This window comes from Falco biarmicus, chromosome 15 (genome assembly GCF_023638135.1).
Source record: "Falco biarmicus isolate bFalBia1 chromosome 15, bFalBia1.pri, whole genome shotgun sequence".
Classification (NCBI taxonomy): Eukaryota; Metazoa; Chordata; class Aves; order Falconiformes; family Falconidae; genus Falco; species Falco biarmicus.
The window spans coordinates 23,485,797-23,507,928 of record NC_079302.1 but is presented as its reverse complement, the minus strand read 5'-3'; the positions used below and the strand labels follow the sequence as shown (position 1 = coordinate 23,507,928).

General features: G+C 45.9%; 1 protein-coding gene across 4 annotated transcripts in view; it reads right to left on the bottom strand.

Annotated features, from left to right (window-relative positions):
* PLEKHG4 (pleckstrin homology and RhoGEF domain containing G4) overlaps window positions 1-22,132 on the bottom strand; it is an 89,558-nt gene that overhangs the window by 51,188 nt on the left and 16,238 nt on the right. For all 4 annotated transcript variants that reach the window (XR_008825730.1, XM_056360990.1, XM_056360991.1 and 1 more), the window contains exons 3-6: window positions 14,488-16,645; window positions 9,111-9,326; window positions 5,122-5,245; window positions 3,882-3,975 (exon numbers count right to left, since the gene is read on the bottom strand). Coding sequence is in view for 3 of the 4 variants with exons in the window: in XM_056360990.1 (XP_056216965.1) it covers window positions 3,882-3,975; window positions 5,122-5,245; window positions 9,111-9,326; window positions 14,488-16,645 (2,592 nt within the window). In the remaining variant the exon portion in view is untranslated. The remainder of the gene's footprint in view (window positions 1-3,881; window positions 3,976-5,121; window positions 5,246-9,110; window positions 9,327-14,487; window positions 16,646-22,132) is intronic.

Below are 22,132 nucleotides of genomic sequence, written 5' to 3'. Positions count from 1 at the left end.
GCAACTGAAACACCTTCCAAAACCATGAGAGGTTTCTAAGTCTTCTCAAATCCCTTTCTCCAAAGCAAATAATTGACACTTTCACTGCTATTTGAACACCGATCAAAAGGCCAAAAAGAATTTATTGCATAATTAGGCTGTATTAAGTAAATACTGAACATCATCGGAAGAGAGGATGGGGAGGTGTTAGAGCTGTATCAGCAGCTCTGAATTTCTCTGCTAGAAGGTACTGAAGGATGGAGACCAGCCACAGTTTCAAGACAGATCATGGTACTAAATAAATTTATTCTTTCACAATCCCTCTTCTACTCCAGCAGTTATGAGCTGTGCAATCAGAGTAAGGGATAAAGGTAGTGATGGTGTAACACAAGATTACAACAGCCAAAACACTCGCTTGTTTGCTACTCCTGAAAATAAAAACTGAAAAACCGTTCACAAATAAACCTGTCAGGGGAGGAGTTCTGGGTTTTCCAATCCAAGAAGTAATATTTCTAAAGAAATAACGTTTTTTTCCAGCTTTTTTTTTTCCCCTTTAATCAGCTGAAGAGAAGTCGGTCTCATCCAGTACTGAGGACAGAACCCAAACTGACTGAAACAGGAGTGCCTCGGGAGACAGGCAGAGCTGGAAGCAGCAGGATGCTACCCCCAGGAAGCTTTCCTGCAGCTTTCTGCACAATCTCTTACCACCTTTGCTAACAAAACCAGCTGCCTGGAAACACAGAAACAAACTCCCCACACACACCTCCAAAACAGGCACAGTGTGGACAGCATAGAATAGTGGGGCATCAACAGGAGCTCAGAAAGCAGCAGGGTAAAACCCCCATCCTTTTATTATTAATCTTTAAAAACAGAATTAGGTACTTTCTTCCATCTTTCTCAGACTGAAGTTCCAAACAGTATTCTGGCTTCCTGACCCAAATGGAGGCCCACGGCCAGACTTAACAACACTGGCACAGTTTGAAGCGCAGGTTGCCAGGAATGCAGATGGGAGAGTCCCCAAATACCGTGTTCAATCCTAAAGTGACCACTTGTAATGGAGTAGTAGGAAGTTCCTGGTCTTTAACATCAGACCAAGGTCCTCTGTTCTGCAGATAACACAGCACGCAAATACACCTCTAGAGCAGAAAGGTTTGCACAGAACTTTTCTGCTTTCAGCCGCTACTGTATTTCTTTGTCTTCATAAGAGACTCTTCCCTTCCCAATCCAACACACAGATGCAGCAATTACAGGATTAAGCTTTCACGCCGATATGCAACATTCGAAAGAATCTCACTTTATAAAGACTCAGGCACAGGGAAATACCACAGATACCTGTTCACTGAAAGCCACTGTACATATTCCACTGTCCACTGCCTGCTCACTGACCGAGGGATTGGCCCAGCGCTACTGAGCAGCAAAGTTCCTCTGAACAGGCCCCCCAGCACAGAGCTTACTGGTGACAACCTGTGACCAAACATCACAGCAGCATTTACCTCCGCAAAAACCCTTGCTCCAAAGCATCATTATGCAGCTTCCCACAGGAACAAGCGTGATCTATTCTTGCAGCACGTACGCACTGTGCATTTCCCTCCACCTCCATACAGAGCTGCCAGAATTCCTCCTGCTTCTTCCTGAGCTAACTCTGCTGCAGCGCTTTATTCTGCCCCTGCTCCCAGCGCTGCCTGGGACAAAACGACTTCCCAGCCACTCATATTCTGAAAAGGAAGAGGGAAGAAAGTCTTGCAGAACACAACTGCCCCCACCCTGAAAGGCAGAGAGGATGAGAAGCTTTCACCAGTTTACTACATGGATCTACGCAGAGCAACTGTCAGTGTCCCAGTGCTGTAGGGAAAACTAACTGCAAGCACCAAAAGTTGGCTATTAGCACTTAATTCCATTCATGCTTTCATTCTGGAAAGATGGAGAAGTGAAAGTAATATTTCTTCACTGACAGATCTTGACCCAGAAACCTGTGGACTCAGCCTCCCCTCCCCAGGGAGGTTCTCTAGCATTAACAGACCAGAGCGCCGCAGTGGGAAGGGACTCTGCATTAGGGCAGCTGACCTGTGCTTACCCACCGTGAAGCAGTGCTCCTTACGGCTGTCAAGAGGGAAGCAACCCTTCAAAATTGAACAAGCAACACTGGGTCTCAACATTTAACAGATTCTACCAATATTATCATAGTAGGCTTCAGAAAATCTGTGTAAATAAAAGCCTGTTGAAGTAGACAGTAGAACAGCAGAGAAATGAGTTCCAGAGACAGTCTGCCAGAGCTAAGAGACACTGGGAGATGTGTCAGGGATTTCAGAAAGGACCCCGAAGAGATGATTTGTTCTGTGACCTTACAGACTGTGCTTCTGCATCCACTGGCCAGCAAACCCTGCTGCACTCTAGAAAACTCACTGTAGTCACAGTCAGCTTTTTTTGTATTCCTCTAATCCTTGCTTCAGAGCAGATGACAGTACTGCTGTGGGATCACAGAGGTAAACGCTAAGGATCTCCAAAAGGCTCAGAGGAACCCAGGAATTATTCCTGTGCCATAACCAGATGATGAGCTAGCTGAACAGGTCTCCTTTATGGAGTCTGCAGAAGAGTCAAGGTAAGGAACAAAAAACCACAAGCAGAGTAATTAGCCTCTGTCAGTCACTGTTACCTGGAGCACACGCTCAGCTCCAGCAATCTGTTTTGCAGCACATTAATCCCTGTTAACTAACTGTTGCACCACCCTGATAACGAGGTGCTCAGAGCCAAACAGCCATCACAGCAGGATATTACAGAGGCACTGCAAAACACTTACCCCCCACCTTCATTTCAGAGGTTAGGAAACTTAAGGTTAGAATGGCTTTATTCCTGCCATGCTTGTACAAGACTGGGGACCATCTCAACATGTTGCTGATTTCCAAACCATTCCACTAAGACGACCATGCAACTCACATCAGCAACGAAATGCTCAAAAGCTTTAGCAAGCCCACTGGCGTGTGGGCACAGCATAAAAGAGAAGATTCTCGCTCGTTACCTCTGCCGAACCAAGCAGAGCACCAGATTACTCCTTCACCACGGAGAATGAGCCCACTGATAGAGCTGACAGCTCCACCCAGCCCAGGAAGCAGGAGTACAGACTGATTCAGCCCCAACTCTCAGATGTGGCACTGAAGTGCATAAACCACAGAGACACCAGCTTCATTAAAACATTGCCCTGTTCCAGTCTGCAGAGTTTGAGTCCTGAGAGACCTAAACTCTGCTTAAAAAGGAACACCTGCTTAAACAAGATTAGTCATAGCCACGACCCAGCAACTCCTTGGCTTTCTAACAGCCGGAGATAGAAGCTATTTGGGAGGGGGGGCCACACAACCTGTTTGCTTTCCAAGTGACTGATATGAAAGCCTTTGACCTGAAGCAATATAGAGTTACAGCATGTCTGATTCCAATCATTCACTGACAGCCACATCAACAGCTGCATGTGCTCTTCCACCTGGCATGACAGGCAGTGTTCTTCCCTCCATAGCAGGCAGAGGCCTCACTTCCTCCCTCTCCGTCATGGACAAAAATCCCTGCATATTTCACACAAACCCTCAGTGCAATGGACAACATCTCCAAGCCTGATAATTCATGACAGCCTTTAGACTTGGGTACAGGCTGTTCTCAGCACAGAAATGGAAGCAAATTTGGAGGGGTGGGGAGGGGTGTTCTCCCCTAACTCAGATTTGCTTCAGGTTTTTGCTTTGCCCATGGTCTGGCAAGTCCAGGTCATTCTCCTAAAACAGGGCTGGGTGCATAACTACACCTCTCAAAGCCAACTGAAATCCAAGTGGCAGGTGGAGACATAAGCAGCAGATGGAGATATAACATTCAACCAAGACAACAAGCCAACTAGTGTTCCTTTGCCCAAGCTCAGAGCTCACCTGCAATATGCTGAATGCCTTGAAGAGAGCAGGAACTGGTGAACAACGACGAGCATCCACAAGAACAGTCAGACCCAAAGCCTGACATTCTGGTCTGCAAGAACAGAGAAAAAGAGGTCACATTTGTCACCAATTAAAATCAACAAAACTATGGAAACAGAACCCGTAGTCATGACAGAGTGAAAAAAAACAGTACATTATAGCTCTGTAAGGCCAGGGAACTAACTGGCTACCTTCGCCTAACTAAAATACATACATGGAAGCCACCATCTGGATTGCTTAGTTTTTACCTTTGCTATTTCCACCTGAACTTCCCTTTCCTCCAGTTCCTAGGATACATCTCACTGATGGCAGAAGTGCTGATACCCGCTCTGGGTGATCCACACAGGAAAACCAGTCCTTTCTAATTGCATTCAGGGACAAGCTGGGCCTCAGCCACATTGCTTCACAAGAACAGCCATTCTGTATCAGACCCGAAGCCTATCTCACCCACAATCAGATTTGAAGGGAAAAGCATAAGAAACAAAGTGTGAGCAGCTGAAGCCTTCTCATGGGTTAAGCCTGTTCCCTTTAACTACGGTTTAAAGGCTTAAAAAGAAAAAAAAAAAAAAGAAAAAGAAAAAAAAAAGAAATCACCTACAGAGTTAGCTTTACCTCTTCTTAATTGTCTAAAAGTGAACCAAAGTCTCAGTAGAGCCTGAGGTGAGCTGGGAAGAGTCTGTCACAGTGAAAGAAAGTGTAGCTGCAGCCAACTCCAGCCTGCAGACTCCAAAAACAATTGTCAGCCAGGCATTAAGACAGATTTTCTGAACCCTTGGAGATCCTCCCTCCCTCTCAGTTTGGAGGCCTCGCCCTAAAATATCATGTCACAACACTGCATCATGGACCTGCTGCATGACTGCCCCATCACAACTCCCAAATCCCATTTTCTGAGCTAATGAAGGACAGCAAGAATGGCTTGGATTCACAGCAATGCATGAAAACATTCAGTACATACCTAATTATATCACACCGTGTGCACAAGGCACATACAGAACAGCCAAAGTCCTTACTGAACATAAGCCAGGTCACTCTAGCAGAAGACCCCATCTGTACAGTCTTGGAACTGTTTGCACCAGGTTTCCAGGCCAATAAAAGTCAACCTGTTCCACTCACCACCTCAGCTTCCACCACCCCCCCCAAAAGGCAAATTGGACACGGCAGCAGCTGTCCACCTTGTCAGGCCAGGAGTGTCACAAACCTTGGGATGCTATGCAAGTACAGAAGAAGGCGTACGAGCTCAGTGGTATTGCAGTGGGGGTTTAACCAGGCTGTGTTCCTTGTTGTTATTATGGCCACTGCACGTCCTGATTTATCTCTGGTACCTGTAGAAAGAGCGGGGGGGGGGATGTGAAAGTCGCACAAGGAAGTCAACAGAGCCTGGTTCCAGGTGTGTATACCTCATATTGCCCTACTACCACCCCATCACCTTCCTGGAAATGATCCCCAGAACTTGACAGAGCGTATGTTGTAGATTGTAGCAGGCTATAAACATACTCCCAAGTACCCAAATGCTGTGCCAGAGTGAAGTAGCTGAGCTCTGCTTGTCTTTCTCTCACGGTAGTGTTAAATTTCAACTGTTTTCTTCTACCCAAACACCCATTCTTCATAAAATACGGCATAAGTTGGCTCATGATAAACCCAGGCTTGTGAGAAAAGCAAGAATGTCATAAACTCAAGATAAATAATCTGACCTCCACTTATGTTACAATATTCACATTGCTGACAGACGAGAATGCAGACAGGTCTGCAGAACAACATGCACTACCTAATGAGACTGGGCACACACCACAGGCTGAGCCTAGCACATAACCAGACATCTCCTGGGGATAAAGCCCTAGAGCAGAAGCCCAGAGCTCCTCCTCAGAGGCTGCAGAGCACATGGCCCAGGAGCACACTCTTGCCCATCTACAGCTCTGACAAGGGCAGAATCGGTGCCAGGTTTTATTAGTTTGAGAGCTGGCACACAGTGGGCACCACAGCTGAGTTGTGATATGTCAAGGAAGGAGAAACATCTCTGCTTCAGTTAGACAGTTCTCTGCCCCCTGCTTTCCAAAAGCCCAAAGACACAGCTTATGACAGGGATCAAGCCCACTCTACGAGCTCCCAAAACTAAATGATAGCCTGGCTTTAGGCTTTAGCCACAACATGCACCAGGAACTCTGAAGAGAAAGATGTAACAGTGCCAATGCCAGAACTGCGTCCAGCCTTCTCTCCAGATGCAAGGGATAGGTAAAGAGCAGGTGGACACACCACTTCAGCGACCCAGAGCTGCCTCTGCCATTCAAAAGCAGGCAGTGCCTCTGCAGCGAGCCTGCGCAGGTGACCAGTGCTCTGCACTTGCACATGTCGCCAAGAAGGTAAGGGATGTGTAACTTGCAGCAAGGACTACACCTTTATTGTGTGAAAAGTAATTCACAAAAACAGCAGCCTTTTCCTGTCATACAAATGGGGAGTGGGGGGTGGGTGGGGTGGGGGTGGAATCCCAAGCACAAGACAAAACCAGAGGCTTAGAGAAAGCTGTCTTTCTGTCTCTTCTGATCTTCATTGCTACCACAGACCATACTGTCCTGGACCACCTCTCTCCCCATCCCAGGGACAAGCATGTGAGTTGACAGGTGGAAGAGATACAGATGGACAGCCCCAAGCACAGAAAACTGCCCTGGTGTGATCTCAATCTGTCACTGGGACGTGACTTGAGTAAGGGCCACAGACACAGATGGGCATCGTTCAGAATCAGGGCTTTCTTCATCCCAGTGACAAGGCTGTAACACAGGCTTTCTCCTGCTAACATCAGGGACAAAAACCTTCCATCTGTGTGATTCAGGAGTTTCAATACTCCTGAAATGCTGTATTCTGGACACTATAATCAAAGAGCAGGAGAGAAATTAGAAAAAGTTTGACCTGCAACTAATAAACTAAGGGGATCATCAGAAAATAAAAAAAGCAAGGCACTCAATTACTAGCTCAATAACCAGGCTCAGTAAAAACTTTCTTACTCTGAAGAAAAATCTTTTGTCCATCAGGGAGGCTGGGCATCCCCAGAACTTGATTAACCTTGAACTTCCATACAGGATCCTGGGAATTGCCTGACCAGGTCAAAAAAGCAACCCCATCCACCAGGGCTAGGTCTCCAATAGTGGCATAACCAGATGGTTCAAGAGCAGAATGCAGAATTGAAAGGAAAATCTCTTCCTAGCTTCATCAGCCACTAGTTCATTAATTCATTCTTATTCACTATTCATTATAGAAATTACAATTTCTAATGCAATTATTATATCATTACCAACATCTAACATAAAGCATTTAACAGAGAGGTGAGTGCACTCCCTCAGGTGTGAAGACTGCCCACCAAAATCCAAAAGGATACATGTGAGAGAAGAGATATCAGTCAAATCCAATACTGGTTCTACAGAAAACATGATTCCTCCCTTAGGTATGTTGTCCCAGGGACATTATGACAGGAATTTGTGACAAAGGAAACAACTAGAGCATTAGCTCACATAGTCAAGCTTCTACAATAGCATGGACTACGAGCTTGTCTGAAAGGCCCTTCTCAAATCCTGTAACTTTTTGGCTGTAGTACACATGATAAAAATGTCCAAACCGATCAGCAGACCAGAAGATTAGAAATACTTCTTTGCAATTTGTTTTAACAATTTACCTCCCAATGCATGTCTGAATGTACCATAACTCCACCCTGCACTTGGTTTCTCATTTCACCTTTTTCCAGAAGGCTGGAAAAGTTTTATTTCCCTTTCCTTCTTCCCTGCACATGGAAAAGTCTTATTTCCCTTTGCTCTTTCCCTGTACAAAGCTGTTTCCACCTCATTCTCAATCATCTTATGAGATAAACAACCTTTCAGTCTCTTGCCACAAGACATCCAATTCAGGTACAAGGAAGTGTCATTACCCTTCTCTGCACCACCTCCAATATTCACCATTTCCTTTTATAACAGAGGCATCAGAACAGCCCAAACTATTTGGGAGGCATCACCAACAAATACGCAGAGGCAAAAATCACCTTCTTATCCTGGCTAGTCATCTCTTCTTTACACACCTGAGGTCAAAATCGGTCTCGCAGCCCCAGCACTGAGCAGGAGATCCCTGTGCTGCCTTTCTGCTCTTCTTCCCAACTTCTCCACACTGCACAGGTACGCCTGACCTCTCCTCTGCTCTCTAGCCAAGTTTCAACTCATACATGGCTCCTGAGCCGATGGAACGCAGCTATCTTCCTGCCCCACTCTGGACACCCCTCTCCCGGGCTGTGGATGGAAGGAAGCTCACAGGGGCTGCTTACGCAGATGCTGCCAAACGGCTGTTTCACACCGAAGAGGCAGATCTCGCCTCCTCTGCTTTAATTTGAATTTGGTTAAGCACAAAGACCTCTTGTGCGGGTCCTATACACCAAGCGATCCCGGCTGCTCTGTCCAACAGCCTCAGCTTTGTTTGCCACCCTGTGTCCCGTACCGAAGTTTCATTGCAGCAATTTGATACTTGCTGCCATATCAGATGCAAACACTAACACCTGACCTACGACTGATCTCAGCAGAACAATTCTGGGAAGTCCTCCCTTGACAGCATTTTGTCATCTGCTATTTAGCTACGCTGTTGTTCATCCCACACGCTGTTCACCCACACTTCATTCGGATATTCCTTTCAACACTATGTGTCATGAAATCAAATGTTTTCAAAAAATCTATTATATCTAGGCAGCTACATTTAATCAACCAAACTTCTAATTACCAAAAATAAAACTGGTTTTACAAGAGCACTGTCAAATAGCATCTTCCACACTCCTATCCTTTAATTACCTACCAAGTGAATCAAGTTCCTACTGTTTCGTCCAGGTCTGAAGTCAGGACCACCAGCCCATCATTAGCTGCACCCTCACTCCTCTTTCTGAACTACTGGTGTGAGCCCACAGATTTGGCATTTCTGACTCATACATGCTTGGTTAACATTTTGAGACTCCAAAGAACAAGTTAACATTACTTTCATGAGAGGAAGTTCTACTTCCTGCCCTTCCCATCCAGCAACTTTAGAGGATTCAAGAAGTGATGCTTCTGGAGAGGTCTGGGGTTAAAGAAATGCAATTGGCACCAGTCTGCAGTGCTGCAAACAGAGGCCCATCTCCCTTGCCCTCCTACAAACCACGCTTCCCAGGCAGTTTCTGGCTCAGCTACTCACCAGGCAGGCAGGCAACTCCGCTCCTGAGCACTTCGGGGTTCACATCCTTGGCTATGGTACGTGCAGACCGACCACCCCAGGCAGTCCTAGAAGACGGGGATGTTGGGGGAGTAATAGATGTTGAGGTTACCTCCAGGGCACTGACTTTACTCACTGGTTTCAACACATCTGTGCCAGTTGCTTCTTTTCTCATCTCTGCCCCCTCTGACACCATCCCTGTAAGACAAGCAGCAGCCAGAATCTCAGGCACAGCTCCACCCAAAAGGTCCCAGGTGGGACCCTGTGGAGGGACGTGCCCCCAGCCCCAGCAGCTCCTCCAGCCCTCATGCCAGCAGAGTGCATGTTCCAGAACTGGTTATAACATCAACAGTACTATAATACCAAGAAAATAAACCAATTTATTGTCAAGTTTGCAAGTTACAAAAACTCAATTCAGATCAGGATTACTGTAGTCAAATAATTTTTTAAAGGTAACATATCAAACAGCACATGTCTGCTCACAGCCTGAAAATCTGGTGCGGTGCAAGTCCTTGGCTAAGCTCCAGCAGCTTGAGCATGCTGAAGTGATAAACCAGCTTCTGACAGGGAGAACTGCTCCATCAGAGCTGAATTACTCCCCCAACACCACTTTCAGATTAGTTCCTGAAAATATGAAGTCAACTCGAGGCTGACAAAGCAGCTGGAAATTAGCTAAAGAGACCTTGTTCTTGTCCAGACTTTTTTAATTAACAGTTATTGTGGAAGTCAGAAACCTATTCTAAAACCCTGAAGAACAGGATGATTACACCAATCACCTCTGTCTGAGAACTGGAGAAAATGCTTCCTCTGCCTGACATCTCAGCTCTAAAGTACAAGTTACTTAATTTTAGAACTAACTGATTTTGGTATCTTAGCTACTACATGGAAACTAACTCTAGTTTTATCAAGTTTCAATTTTCATGTGAAAGTAGCTGCGAGAAGAAAAAAATATATACCTACTGTGTAAGAAGAATTATTCCCCATTTCCCAACATTCTAAGAATAAGAAGCCAACAATATGTCTTCAACAATACGTCTTTAGCATCATAAGCACACAGCCTGGCTATCCTACCGTTTGGCACAAAGATATACTAAAGAAAAGGCTATACTTCGCTGCAAATCCTGATACTTCAGTATCTACCAACAAAAAAAAAAACAACAACCTTTCTTTAGGAAAATAAGAGTAGGGTATTTATTTGCTTGCTATGAAGTCAGACATCTTAATTGCTATTTAAAATTGACTTCAACCATCCTACCTTCCTGCTGCATCAACAATGCTGACACTTGACTCAGTTTATTTACTAACAGATTCCAATACTTCATTAAAGAGCAGGACCAGGAACAAAGCAGTCCTTGAAGTGGCTTTCAATACAAGTTTTAGCAGTGAAGGAGGTTTACAGGTTGAGGCTCAGCCCAAACTGCTTTCAAAATTGCTAAAGTGGGTGAGAGAAGTGCCCTAAGCAGCATGGCTCACTGTGCAAAATTACCTGACAGCAGGGGGGAAACTAGGAGGGGCTCCAAAGCTCTGCACCATCAAGGCCATGATGGGGCGGGTGCTCATTACTCCTTGGTAACACCCCTCTTGAGGGAGCATCCCTGGGACCCAGCTTGGCATCCACTGCATTTGGCCACATAAGTGGCTGCGATGGCTTCAGGGATCTGCAGTTCTGGGACACATCAGAGCCCAGTTCTGTTCCTAGTGCCACCTCAGTCTCCACTTCCCAGTGATGCCAGAGGTCATTCACTTTGGACAATGCTGCTAGACCTTCCTGCAGCAGCATTTTAGAGGGGCACTGATCTCCCATAGATGGGGTATCTTGAAGACCACAGTGTCATGTAAGTTGTGTTCCAAAGGTTTCCCATTAAGGGCTTATAGACTTTCTAGGAGAACACAGAATCATCTTCTCAAGGAGCTGTAAGGCCTAGCAGTAAGCTGAACCATGCAGTTTATACTAAAGAAATCTGCATTAAACGAAGAGAGCCTGTAAAGAGGACCAAAAGGTGGCATTTATAGGAGACAAGAAAGGGAACATAGCTATACTGAAGGTACTATACCTGGGTAAGAGAAAGACAAATGTACATGGCAGCCCTGCTTTGAATATCTCTTATGAATGAGGCAGCAGCTCCCACAAGCTAGAAAAGAGAAGCATTTTGCTCAGCTCACCAGACACTGTCTTGGTACTGGAGCTTTTCAGCCTCAGGGAAAACTCACTGGAGTTGCGCAGCCTCCAGACTGCATAGATCTTGCCCAAACAAACCTCTTCCCTAAGCTTCCTGGGCTCGGTTGAGATCTGCAGCTGCCACCTCTCTCCAAACAGGCCCAAGCACACTGTTTGTTATTTGCAAACTGGGGTGGAGGCATTTACTAAAGCGGAAATTGTACAATGCGGAGGATTACATCAAAAAGCAAATTAAGAACTGGGACATCTGAATTTGCCATGTTTGCAGGTTCCACCTTTCCCCCAGGTTAAGGAAGTGGTAGAGGAGGATTTGCTTGTGTGCATTTCAAAGAGACATTAGCATTTTTTTGCAAACTGCCCCGGCACCAGTATCATCTATGCTAACATCACACAGTAACAGAGAGCAGGAATGGAATGCCCTAACAGGTGCTGCTGAATATCCCCCTGTGTGGCTCTTCAGCCAATTTCTTCAATATCAAGATACTTTCCACCCCCAAACTACAGGAATTCTTTCCAGAGCCACAAAGTTTCAAAATTCACTTTCACTTACAGTTAGTCATTAGGGAAAAACAGCAGCCACATTATCTGCAAATGGAATAGTATACATTTTTAGCTACCAACTCAAAATAGCTCACATTTACCTCAAAATCTTTCTAAGTTAGACTGTATTTGTGTGGAAGATAGGCTCACTGGGAGAGAGTTAAGGGACAAGGAAAAATCTGGAGACACAGCAAACTCAGATGTTCCAGTTCTGAATGTAACTTTTGACATACCCGACAACGTCTGCCGTAACAAGCAAGTTCCTCCACCTCAAAGCGCAAATCATGCACCTGCCCACTACTGCTGAGGTGTGAACTGCAGATCTGAATTGATCCAGTAAAGCTTAAGCTTTGTTGTTATTTATAGTTTAGGCAAGATACCCACAGCTTCCAATCATAGTAGCAAAATGACCCCAAAAGACACAGTTACAGAGAATTTAACTTGTCTACAGACAGCTAGAAGACCAGAATTTGTAGGACATTTGCTTCACTTTGTAATTTTATCTCTGAATTATCTTCTTGTTATATCTCTGAGGGTTTAATGGGGCTAGATAAGGGGATGGCTTGTTTGGATCTCAAAGCAATCAAATGTAATTTAATGGATTAAGTTTATTATAGTTCCAGCTATAGTGTTTAAGAAATACTCCCAGCATTAACAGATATTTGAGCTGCCCTGTGCCTTAAAGTGTTTGGTTGGTTAGTTTGGGGCATTTTCCTGATGATTTAGGTTGTTTCTTTTGCTTTATAAATTCTGAGGTAACAGGGTTGGGGTTTTTTAACTGCAATGCCAAAGTTTAACATCATCAGAACTGGGCCACAAATGTCACTGCAGCCAAACCCCCCAGAAACATTTAAATTGTCTCTCATAAAAACAAACTCCACACATACCCCAGAGGGGTCCGTCATTGCTGAAATCCACAGCAGCAGCCAAGACTTATCCTGTGGAGCAGCAAGAACACCACACTGACTATCTCATATGCAAACTGGACCTGGCTAATTTTAGACAGAGGAGATGGGAACACTGACCAAGCAGCCACTAGTCGTGAGGAAAGCATACACCCAGCACTCAATACAGCCCAGGTTTTCTGAGGTCCGGTCCTGTGTAAACATGAAGTCAAGCCAGATTCAGCTTGGTCAGGGGAACGGATACCCATGGCATAGTTACACACTGGCATACGTGCCCCGAGAGCTACGGACAGGCACGAGGTGACCTCTTTTTTCCTGCTCATGGGAGCAGATGCTCACAGACACACACACTTCAGAAACAGAAACTTTTGAGCTGATCCCTCCATTTCAGAGAAGAGAAATACTTGTCACTCCAAAAGTATCAGAAATACCTGGCAACCGTGGGCTTGCCCAATTACAAAAGTAAAGTGTTTTGCTGCAGCTGTTAATGAGATTTCATTTTAATCAACAGCCACTTTAGCTCCATTAGGAGGTAACACTAAGGCATCAGGTAAAATTTTACTTCTGGACACTTGTGTCCCTTTGGCTGTGTTTGCAGCGAAACAGCCGTGCTGCAGCAGTGGTGTAGGCTCTTACCCACACCAGTTAGGACTAGCACAAGCATTACACTGGCAGCCTGTCCAAAGACAACCAGGTCTCGATCTCTTCCTCCACAGGGTCAGACACACTCTACCAATGTGGGTCTATACCACCGACCCTTTCCAGAGTCCTCACTCTAATCAAGTCAGGTAATTTTCCTAGCCAGGGGTCTTGGGGAATGAGAGCTGTTGAACTGGAATGGCACGTTTCACCCACACCCACCACACACACGCTCCTCGGTGTGATCTGCATATCTAGATACAGCTTTCCAGACTCAGCAGAGCTAGGCAAAGTCAATGCCACGTCCATGCAGTTATACTCTGCCTGCCTACAGTCTGGTGCAGTAGGCAGAGAGGCCTGGATGGCCTGCCCAATTCCTTCTGAAGGAGCACAGCTCCAGTGCAGGAACTCAGGCATCAAGAAGGCAGGTCAACGCCTGCTTGAACATACCATTTGAGTTTAAGTTAGATGCTTGATTTCTCTGTGCTCTCCCACTCAAGTTAAACAGCTCCTACTTGAAACATAACCAAGCTGAAGAAAGAATGCCAGAGGGAGGGAAGGGGCGGGGGGGGAATCCCTCAACTCTTCAGTTTGCTTCTTGAATCAGTTTACCTGCACACATATTTGTTGATCTTCAGGTCATGTTACACAACTAGTATTTTACTGTGGCATCCACCGCTGCTTCCTCTTGCCACAAACAGCTTCCTAAAGCCAATTTTCAACTATGAAAGACTGGTACAGTTACACATTCTCTCCTCGCACATTCCTACGGCATGCATCCATAATGGGCATGTGAATGTAACAGGTGGTCACCAGCAATCAGATCAGCTGAAATGGAAAGTCTCTTACACTGGAACTTTGTTCTGTACTGATGCAAATTTGCAAAGAACTATTAAACAAAATACCCCAATAAACACACCTGCGAAGAGAAAGCTAATTCCAAGCCACAGAAATGACAACTTAATCACTTTCCTGTAGTTTGTGCTACCAGCCCTCATCCTCTCAACAGACATACTTGTCAGCAGTACCTCCTGAGGGCTTTGCTTGTGATCCATGTTGTCAGATAAACACACAAATAAATATCCAATTGCTGTACCTTTAGGAGATGATGCCCTAGAAGCAGCCTCTTGGTGGGAGTACAGAGCGGTGGGCTCCTTATGCCCCTCAGTGGGTCCTGAGGACAGTGGTCCAACCTCCAGTTCCTCTTCAATAGATTCCAGTGTTTTTAAGGCTACAGTCTGTGACTTTTCCCCATGAGAAAAGCTTCCTTGGTTCTCCTCCCCTCCCTGCATGTCCTGTACTGCAACACACTGTGGGTTCAGCAAAGAATTCTCTTCACTTTTATAGCTCTGGTTTTCTATCCGTCTTTGTGGTTCCTCACATGTCTCTCCAGACCTCTGGGTTCTGAATTGACTTGAGCATTCTGCTTGTGCATCAGGGCCCAAAGAGTCACTGTTATTTAGTTGTTCTGCCATCTGATCACCCTCTGCTGACAGAGCAGTTTGGAGCAGTATGGCTTCTTCAGCTTTCTTATGCTGACAGATAGAGACCTCTTGCTCTTCACCATCTGACAAGAGTCCACCTGTAGCAGCTTTAGCAGAACAGTGACTGTGACTAGCCTGACTCTCATTTACAGTCAGTATTTGTTCAACCTCTTTGACTTCCTCTGGGCTGTCCCTTTTTCCCAGCTTGAATTCACCTACTTCTCCTTGGTTCTGTTCTGGAGGATTTAATGGAGAACTAAGATTTGCTTCCTGATCACTGCAGCAGGCACCAACTGCTCCTACATCTGCTGTGTTCCCTAAAGGAAAGCCTCCCTCCAGGCCTACATCTGAACTCTCAGGTGTGATGAGCAATGTGATGGCCTGGACTGGCTCAACACTTTCACTGACACTCTGGCAAGAAACATGAGAACCTTCCTTCAGTGTGCAACGTGGTCCCGAAGGCCCTAGGACAGACACAGGAGAGGCACCTATCTGTGTCACCTCATTTTGACCCTCAGTCAGTGGTTCTCCATGTACTCTCAGTATAACCTCCTCTTCAGCAGCAGTAGCATGTACAATTGTTTCTGGGCTCTGCTCTGACATTTCAACACCAGGTTTTCCACTAGGATCATCACTTTCTCCTTCCGTGTTTTGGGGAGCACTGGGCATTCGTGCTTTGCAGCTGAAACCATCTCCAGCACACATGTCACTGTAGCTGCACAGTGCATATCGCCAATCGATTAAGTGTTCACTGCAGGCCTCCTGCTCTGCAGATAAATCTTCTGCACTGCAGGCAGCAGACTCAGCCACAGAAAAACTATTCCCCATGTTTCCAGGACCACCTGGTAACAACTGACTTTCTGGAGACAGTTCTTCATGTGCCATCATTTTGTTGCTTTCCAACGGAATTACATTTTTGAGAACTTCTGGAGAAGAAGTCCTCAGAGTGTCCACTTGACAGTGCTCCTTCTGCATAAGTGCTGACTGAACTAAGTTCTTGGAGTAGGTACTGTCTTGAATAACAATAAACCTATGCTTGCCTTTAGATGCATTCACTCGTGTTCTGGGCTGAGTTAGATAACTTAAAGCTAGTGACTGGGTTAAAGAGCCTGTCTGTGGCCCAAACCTGGGCAATGAAACTTCTGTCAGCTCAACGTACTCCCCTTCAAGGTCACTTTTCAAGTTCTCTTGAGGCACAGGACTTATACAGACACCATTGACAAGAGCTTCACTTAACTGCGGAGCTGTGCTGCTAATGACCACGTCTTGATTTGGACTTTGTTCCTGTAGACACTGAGATCCTAGTTCTGGTGAACTGCGCTCAGCATGGTCCATGGGGAGGCACAAAGCCGAACGTTCCTCTGTTATTTCTGGAGAGATTATATTGTTTTCAATTATTTTTGGTTTATTTATAAATTCAGGATTAACCACTTTATCCCAGGGGACACGAAATATTTTATCATCAGTGGTTAGTAAACAATTTTCCAGTGCTATACCCATTCGCTCTCCATTGAAAGTACTCAACCATTGCAGAGTAAAAATAGAGGTATAGGAAACTTCTGGAATCACGACTTCCTCTACATTATGCTTGTCTTTTGCCAAACATTTCAATACAATTCGTGGAGACTTCTTCAGATAGGGGACCACCTGGAGGTAGAAGTCACCAGGCTTCAAGATTTGCCAATCAATGGAAGCCAGCTGGACTACAATCTTCTCATGAATACACAGGGGCCAGCCCTCATGGCGAAACAGCAAGCCACAGTACTGAACCTATGGAGAAAAGAGAAAGTGTTTTCAACATCAGGAACACATGTCAGCTCAAGCTTTTGGACAAAAGAAATCAATGCCTCTCTTTCACAGCTGTACCAATAGAACAGTTGAATTTAGGGTCTTTGGTTATTAGCATAGGGGAGTTTTCCATACTGAGGTCTTCTCTTTGAAAAGCAGAAAGAAGAAAAGCTACCAACAGAAATTACCAGCATCTCTGAATAGGAACCAACCAGCTGCCAGAAGTTTCAGCCCTGTAATAAAACTGGGTCAGCGCAGACAGGCAGATGTCTAAGCCCCAGAATCCCAGCACAGAGAAATCAGGAGTTTCCACGTCCCAGTGCTCAAGCTGGGAGACCCTGTCTCTACCTCATTTCTGACTCATAAGGGCCAACTGGACTGACTCAGAAAGTGAAAATTCAGACCATACAGCATCCCTAACCAAGTGCCATTAGAGAAACACAGGCAGAGAGCAGTCTGCTTACAATGCACTGACAAAACCCACTGTCCTCAACTGAAAACCATCCCCAGCCTTAACAGAGAAGGTGGCAAATAATATGCATAATTTCCAGAACATTCACAGTAAGCTCTAGGTTGTACCAGGTACACTCAATACCAACTTGCCAGGAGGCTGGAGGTGCAGAAACCTCATCACACGGGATGCCACTAGTCAGCCTGGCACTGCAAAATGTCTTTTCTCTGGTCTTGGGTCTTTAGACTGAGGTCTGCTGAAGGGAGGTAATTAAAAGCTTTGCTGATGAGGGAAGGCAGCATGACAATGCCAAGGTCTGTCTGAGGACTTGTTTCTATTCCCTAATATGCTCTGCTGGAATACACAGCATGTTCCACCTAATGTCGGTTAAGCCAAATTGAAGAGCATGGAGCCAGGTAAAAAGCATTGCTCATCTCATGCTAACACGAGCCTTTGCAAGACAGGTGGAGACAAGTTACATGGGATGCAGCAGTAAGGGATGGCTGCAACCTACCAGTGAATGGAAGCAGATACTGCGAAGACAAAGCAGGAGAAAGGAGGCAGCAAACGAGGAAAGCATAGCAGAACCACAGAGAAAAAAAAAGCAAGTGCCATCAGCCAGCTGCAAGGAACTGTTGGCGTACCAGGGATTTCCTTGTTCCCAAAACACAGCAGCACTCAGGACAAGTCTCAAACAAATCCCAATCAACTAAAAGAACTGAAGTTTCATGGCTGAACTGAATTGACTCAATTATTTACAGCTTCATCACAACTTCAAAAAAATAAAATCACTGATTTGAACTTGATTATGTTTGGGTAAACTAAGATTTAAATTGATCCATGACATAAGCCATCAGTTTCATGATTAATTCCATCTTTCCTGGTCACAACAAGGGTTTAGATAGGATTCACTTGTATTGATGCAATACTTAGAAAGCTGTCATCTGACTTCAGTATTGGCAGCATTAGACTTCAGACATTTTATTTTGTTTCTAATATGTGGCCACATGGAAGTCTTGACAAAAGAAAGCAATTATAAAAATGTTGTATTCTGCATCTCCAGACAGATGAAAGAAAAAAATACTTTAATTCAAATATTTTGCCATATAGTAGAGAAACCACAGGACTGGAAGGAACCTCCAGGATCCTCACACACCTTGAAACAACAAGTAATGGCATCAAGTAATTTCTTTCCTATGTTCATCAAGCTTTATTGTCAGCCCAGCCAGGTTTCCTAGCCTCACTGCACTTGATGCAAAGTTGTTCAGAGGCTTGAATGCCCAAATTATCCTTCAGGTTCAATAATTCCTCCTCCTCAACCCTGGAGCTAATTCTCTGGAAGTGTTCCCATTGCTTAAAATTATTAAGCCATGTCACATCACCGTAGCACGCCTCCCTTGATAATCTCTTAGGCCTGCCTGAAGCACCTCTTTGGTGATGCCTTTTTTTAAAAAAAAAAAAACCAAAAAAAAAACCACACAAGAAAGAAAAAAGAAAAACCACATTTAATTATTCCGATTTTGTCATTGTGCAAGGCATTGCAAAACACTGCGTACAATGGCACTAATACTTCCCAACTGTGCTAGAAGCATCTCTTAAAGCTAAGATGACACTTGGCTTCTAGTCACTCCCCTATGGTAATCCGGTCACCTGTTAGTTTTTCTTTCCAAACTGGTGAACCCCAGTTCACGAAAGAAATCCTGCCTATTATTTCATGGAGGCACACGCTTGCCCTCTGAGTGTACCGTTACAAAAACTTAAGTACAAAGTTTCAGAGCTCATCTTGCATAATATATTTATCACCCTCCTCCTTTAGGTTATTGCTGATGTCTCCCAGTCTGGTTTCACCCCAAATACCTACCTGCCACTTGTGTACTCTTACTTTTTATGCCAAGGTCATGGGTGAGAATCAATGTGTGTTTCAGGACTCCTGCCTCCAACTCAGTTTGCACTGCAGCACAAACATCCACCCTTTCACCAGTTTGTTACTCTTCTTGCAATACTTGCATAAACCTCCATCCCTTTGACACAGTAATTAATTTTCCATATGGCTCCATAATAAATCCTTTACAAGAGAGATTAGGCAATGAAACTTTTCTCTCTAGAGAGAGCTGGTTTATGAAAAAGGGCAGTCTTATACTACCTGCCATGGAGCAAACCCCATGAAAAAAACGTTACCCAGTTTTTAATGGGTCAGTTAATTCAGTCCTTGCTCAGTGCATGTTGTTGTACACTCAGCTTGTTCTCTGTGTTTTGTTACTAGCCCTGACTGAACAGATTCAATAAAAATCCCTGCTATCAGACATTTGGCATTACATAGTAACTTCTTCCATATTCCAGGATGGAGACCAGCCAGCCCCTTTTCTTCGACATAGTGAATTCTATATCCATTTCAGTCACGGCAGTTTTATTTCTGTTCAATCAGTGCAACTGCCTTACTGTTGTACCTACATGCTGTTACTACTAAACTGAATCTTACTTTGTTTTCAGTTGTTTGAAGATCATATTAATACTACCTTTACATTCTAACCTTGAACTCAGAGCAGGCCCACCTCCCTTTCTTTTCTCTTTCTAATCTGGATGCAGAGGAACTTATTTGGGAGCCATGCATACATTAAGAAATCCAAAATCCAACCTCACCATTTAGATGACCTGCATGCCTACTGACTGACAAGTGGAAGAAACCTCAGCAACAGAATCACCAAAACTAAAACGCAGGATGCAATGAAGTTCCTGAGAAACCCTACAAACCCACAGTTTAAACTGCAGCAAGAGCTAGAGTAACCTCCAAACAGAAACGTAACTCCTTCAATAGCCTACACATTTCAGAATTTTAGAGCTTTAGAAGTGGAGTATCCTCATGCTGCTCCTGCTCCAAAAAGTACCTTCACAGAGAAGATTACATAAAGAGGCTCATTTCAGTTGTTTTAACATTTCACTTTGAGGCTCAAGTGTTTGCTTTTCTTGTGTCCAATCTCTGCTGAGCCAAACCAGGCTCATCACAGGAGTCTATTCTCTACACCCAGCATTTGCAGCCAGGAATAAATCTGCCTCTCAGGAAAGAGCTGGGCATCAACAACAAAGATGGCACAAAGGCGGTAGCTCCTAGAGCTATGGGGATGGCTTGGCTGGAACAGACCAACAGTCCATTTAGCTCAGGATGTCATATTAAGAAAAACATGGTTTCTTACTCATTGCTAAGCAGAGACAGACCCCTTGGCATGCCCCTCTCCAGCCCCTAAGAATCACATACAGGCCAGTAATTTTAATATGCCCAGCTGAAGCCCATGAACTTGTCTAACACTTCACAAAGCTACTTACACTTCTGTCACTGCAGAGGCTGACAAAAGATCTATCTCTCAAGATTTCCTACAGCATTCAGACTTTTCCCTTTAGTGTGTTTAGAAAAAGCTCACATGGATCAGCTGAACTATAAACTAAGGAGGAAACACTGCTTTCATTCGGACTCTCTAAAAGGCTGACAAAACTTTTAAAGAACAAGCAGCAAAAAACAGTCCTACATATTTCAGACAGTGAAGACAAAAGAAGGGGCACACAGTTTAGGGGAGATGACGAGTTCACAACAAATGAAAGAAGTAACTTCCAGTAATAAAAATTCAAACAAGCAGACTTCTAAATAAAATATGGAATAGCCTGGGCCCACAAGACCGTACAAGGTACCTAGAGCCTCCCTTGATCTCCCTGTGCAAAATCATGAATCAAGGCCAGAAAGGGTCACAAACAAGGACGAAAGGCTCAAGGCATTCAGCTGTGCTCTTTGAGAGGTCTGTGCCTGCACTCTTGCCTCTTGCTGCCCACTCTCCCAGACATTTCACACTTCAGCAAAAGCTCCTGACACCTAATGCTGAGCCCTGGGCAGCCCTCACTGGAGGCAACTGCCCCACCAGCCCCACACCTTGTGGCTACTGGGCAGGCCAGGGAGTGCCAGGCAGGCCCTGAGGCCTCCCCTATTCCTGGGTCTGTGACAGGAGAGTGGCTCTGAGCATGTCTCCTATCCCTGCACTCCGGCCCCCCCCTCCCAAACAGCACTGCATGTGTAATACAGCCCCACCACACTGCTTTCGACCTCCAACAGGGCACCTCTGCCACCACCAGCCCTCCTGCCTCCACGGCACCTGGGCCCATGCTCCAGGCCAGCCTGGGAGGTCTGCCAGCACCCCCTGAGCTCCTTCAGGGCCCCCTGCCCTCACCTCTCCCGCCTCAGGGACCCTCAGGGCCCCCTGCCGTCACCTCTCCCGCCTCAGGGCCCACCGCCTGAGCAACTCCTGCTGACAGCCCCTGGCTCGGCCAAGGCTACTGAGCCCAACAACACAGCCCCGCACTCCTATTGGCTGTCACAGCCGCAGCTGTCCTCCCATTGGCTGCCGGCAGCACAAGGCCCTCCCTGCCACCACACCCCACAGCGGCCTCGGCCGAGGGCAGCCACGGCCCCTGGTGGGCACGTGGCCTCGGGGGCCCTGGGGTGGCAGCGGCAGCCCCCCACACTTCGCCGGCATCCTGCCCCCACACCTCCCCTCTGGGACAGCAGCACGGTGGGCCAGCTCCCCGGCAGGCAGAGGGCCACGCCGACCGAGCGGCAGGCTCAACTCGCAAGCCAGGCTGTGTGCCTTGCCGCCCCCTCCCCCCACCAGCTCGCATGCCGGGGCGGCGCTGGGCGCTCAGGAGATGGGGGGGGAGATGGCTAACTCGCCTCCTCCGAGGTGGGAGGCTGCCTGGGGAAAGCTGTGAAACCTCTTGCGATAACGACCAGTTCATACAAACTAAAAGCTTTTTGTTTCTTTAAAGGGGAAAAAGCACACTATGCACCATGGAATTGGAAACTGCAGCTACATACACCCATGGAGTTATTCCCGCCTGAGTGTTCAGGGTATGAGAGCTGCTCCCCAGAACCCTCACCCACAGCCTTGGAACTCTCCTGGGCTCACAAACACACAGCTGGCACCAAGCTGAGGCTGGTGACAGCGCAGCAAGACAAAAGCTGCACCAAAACACTTGCC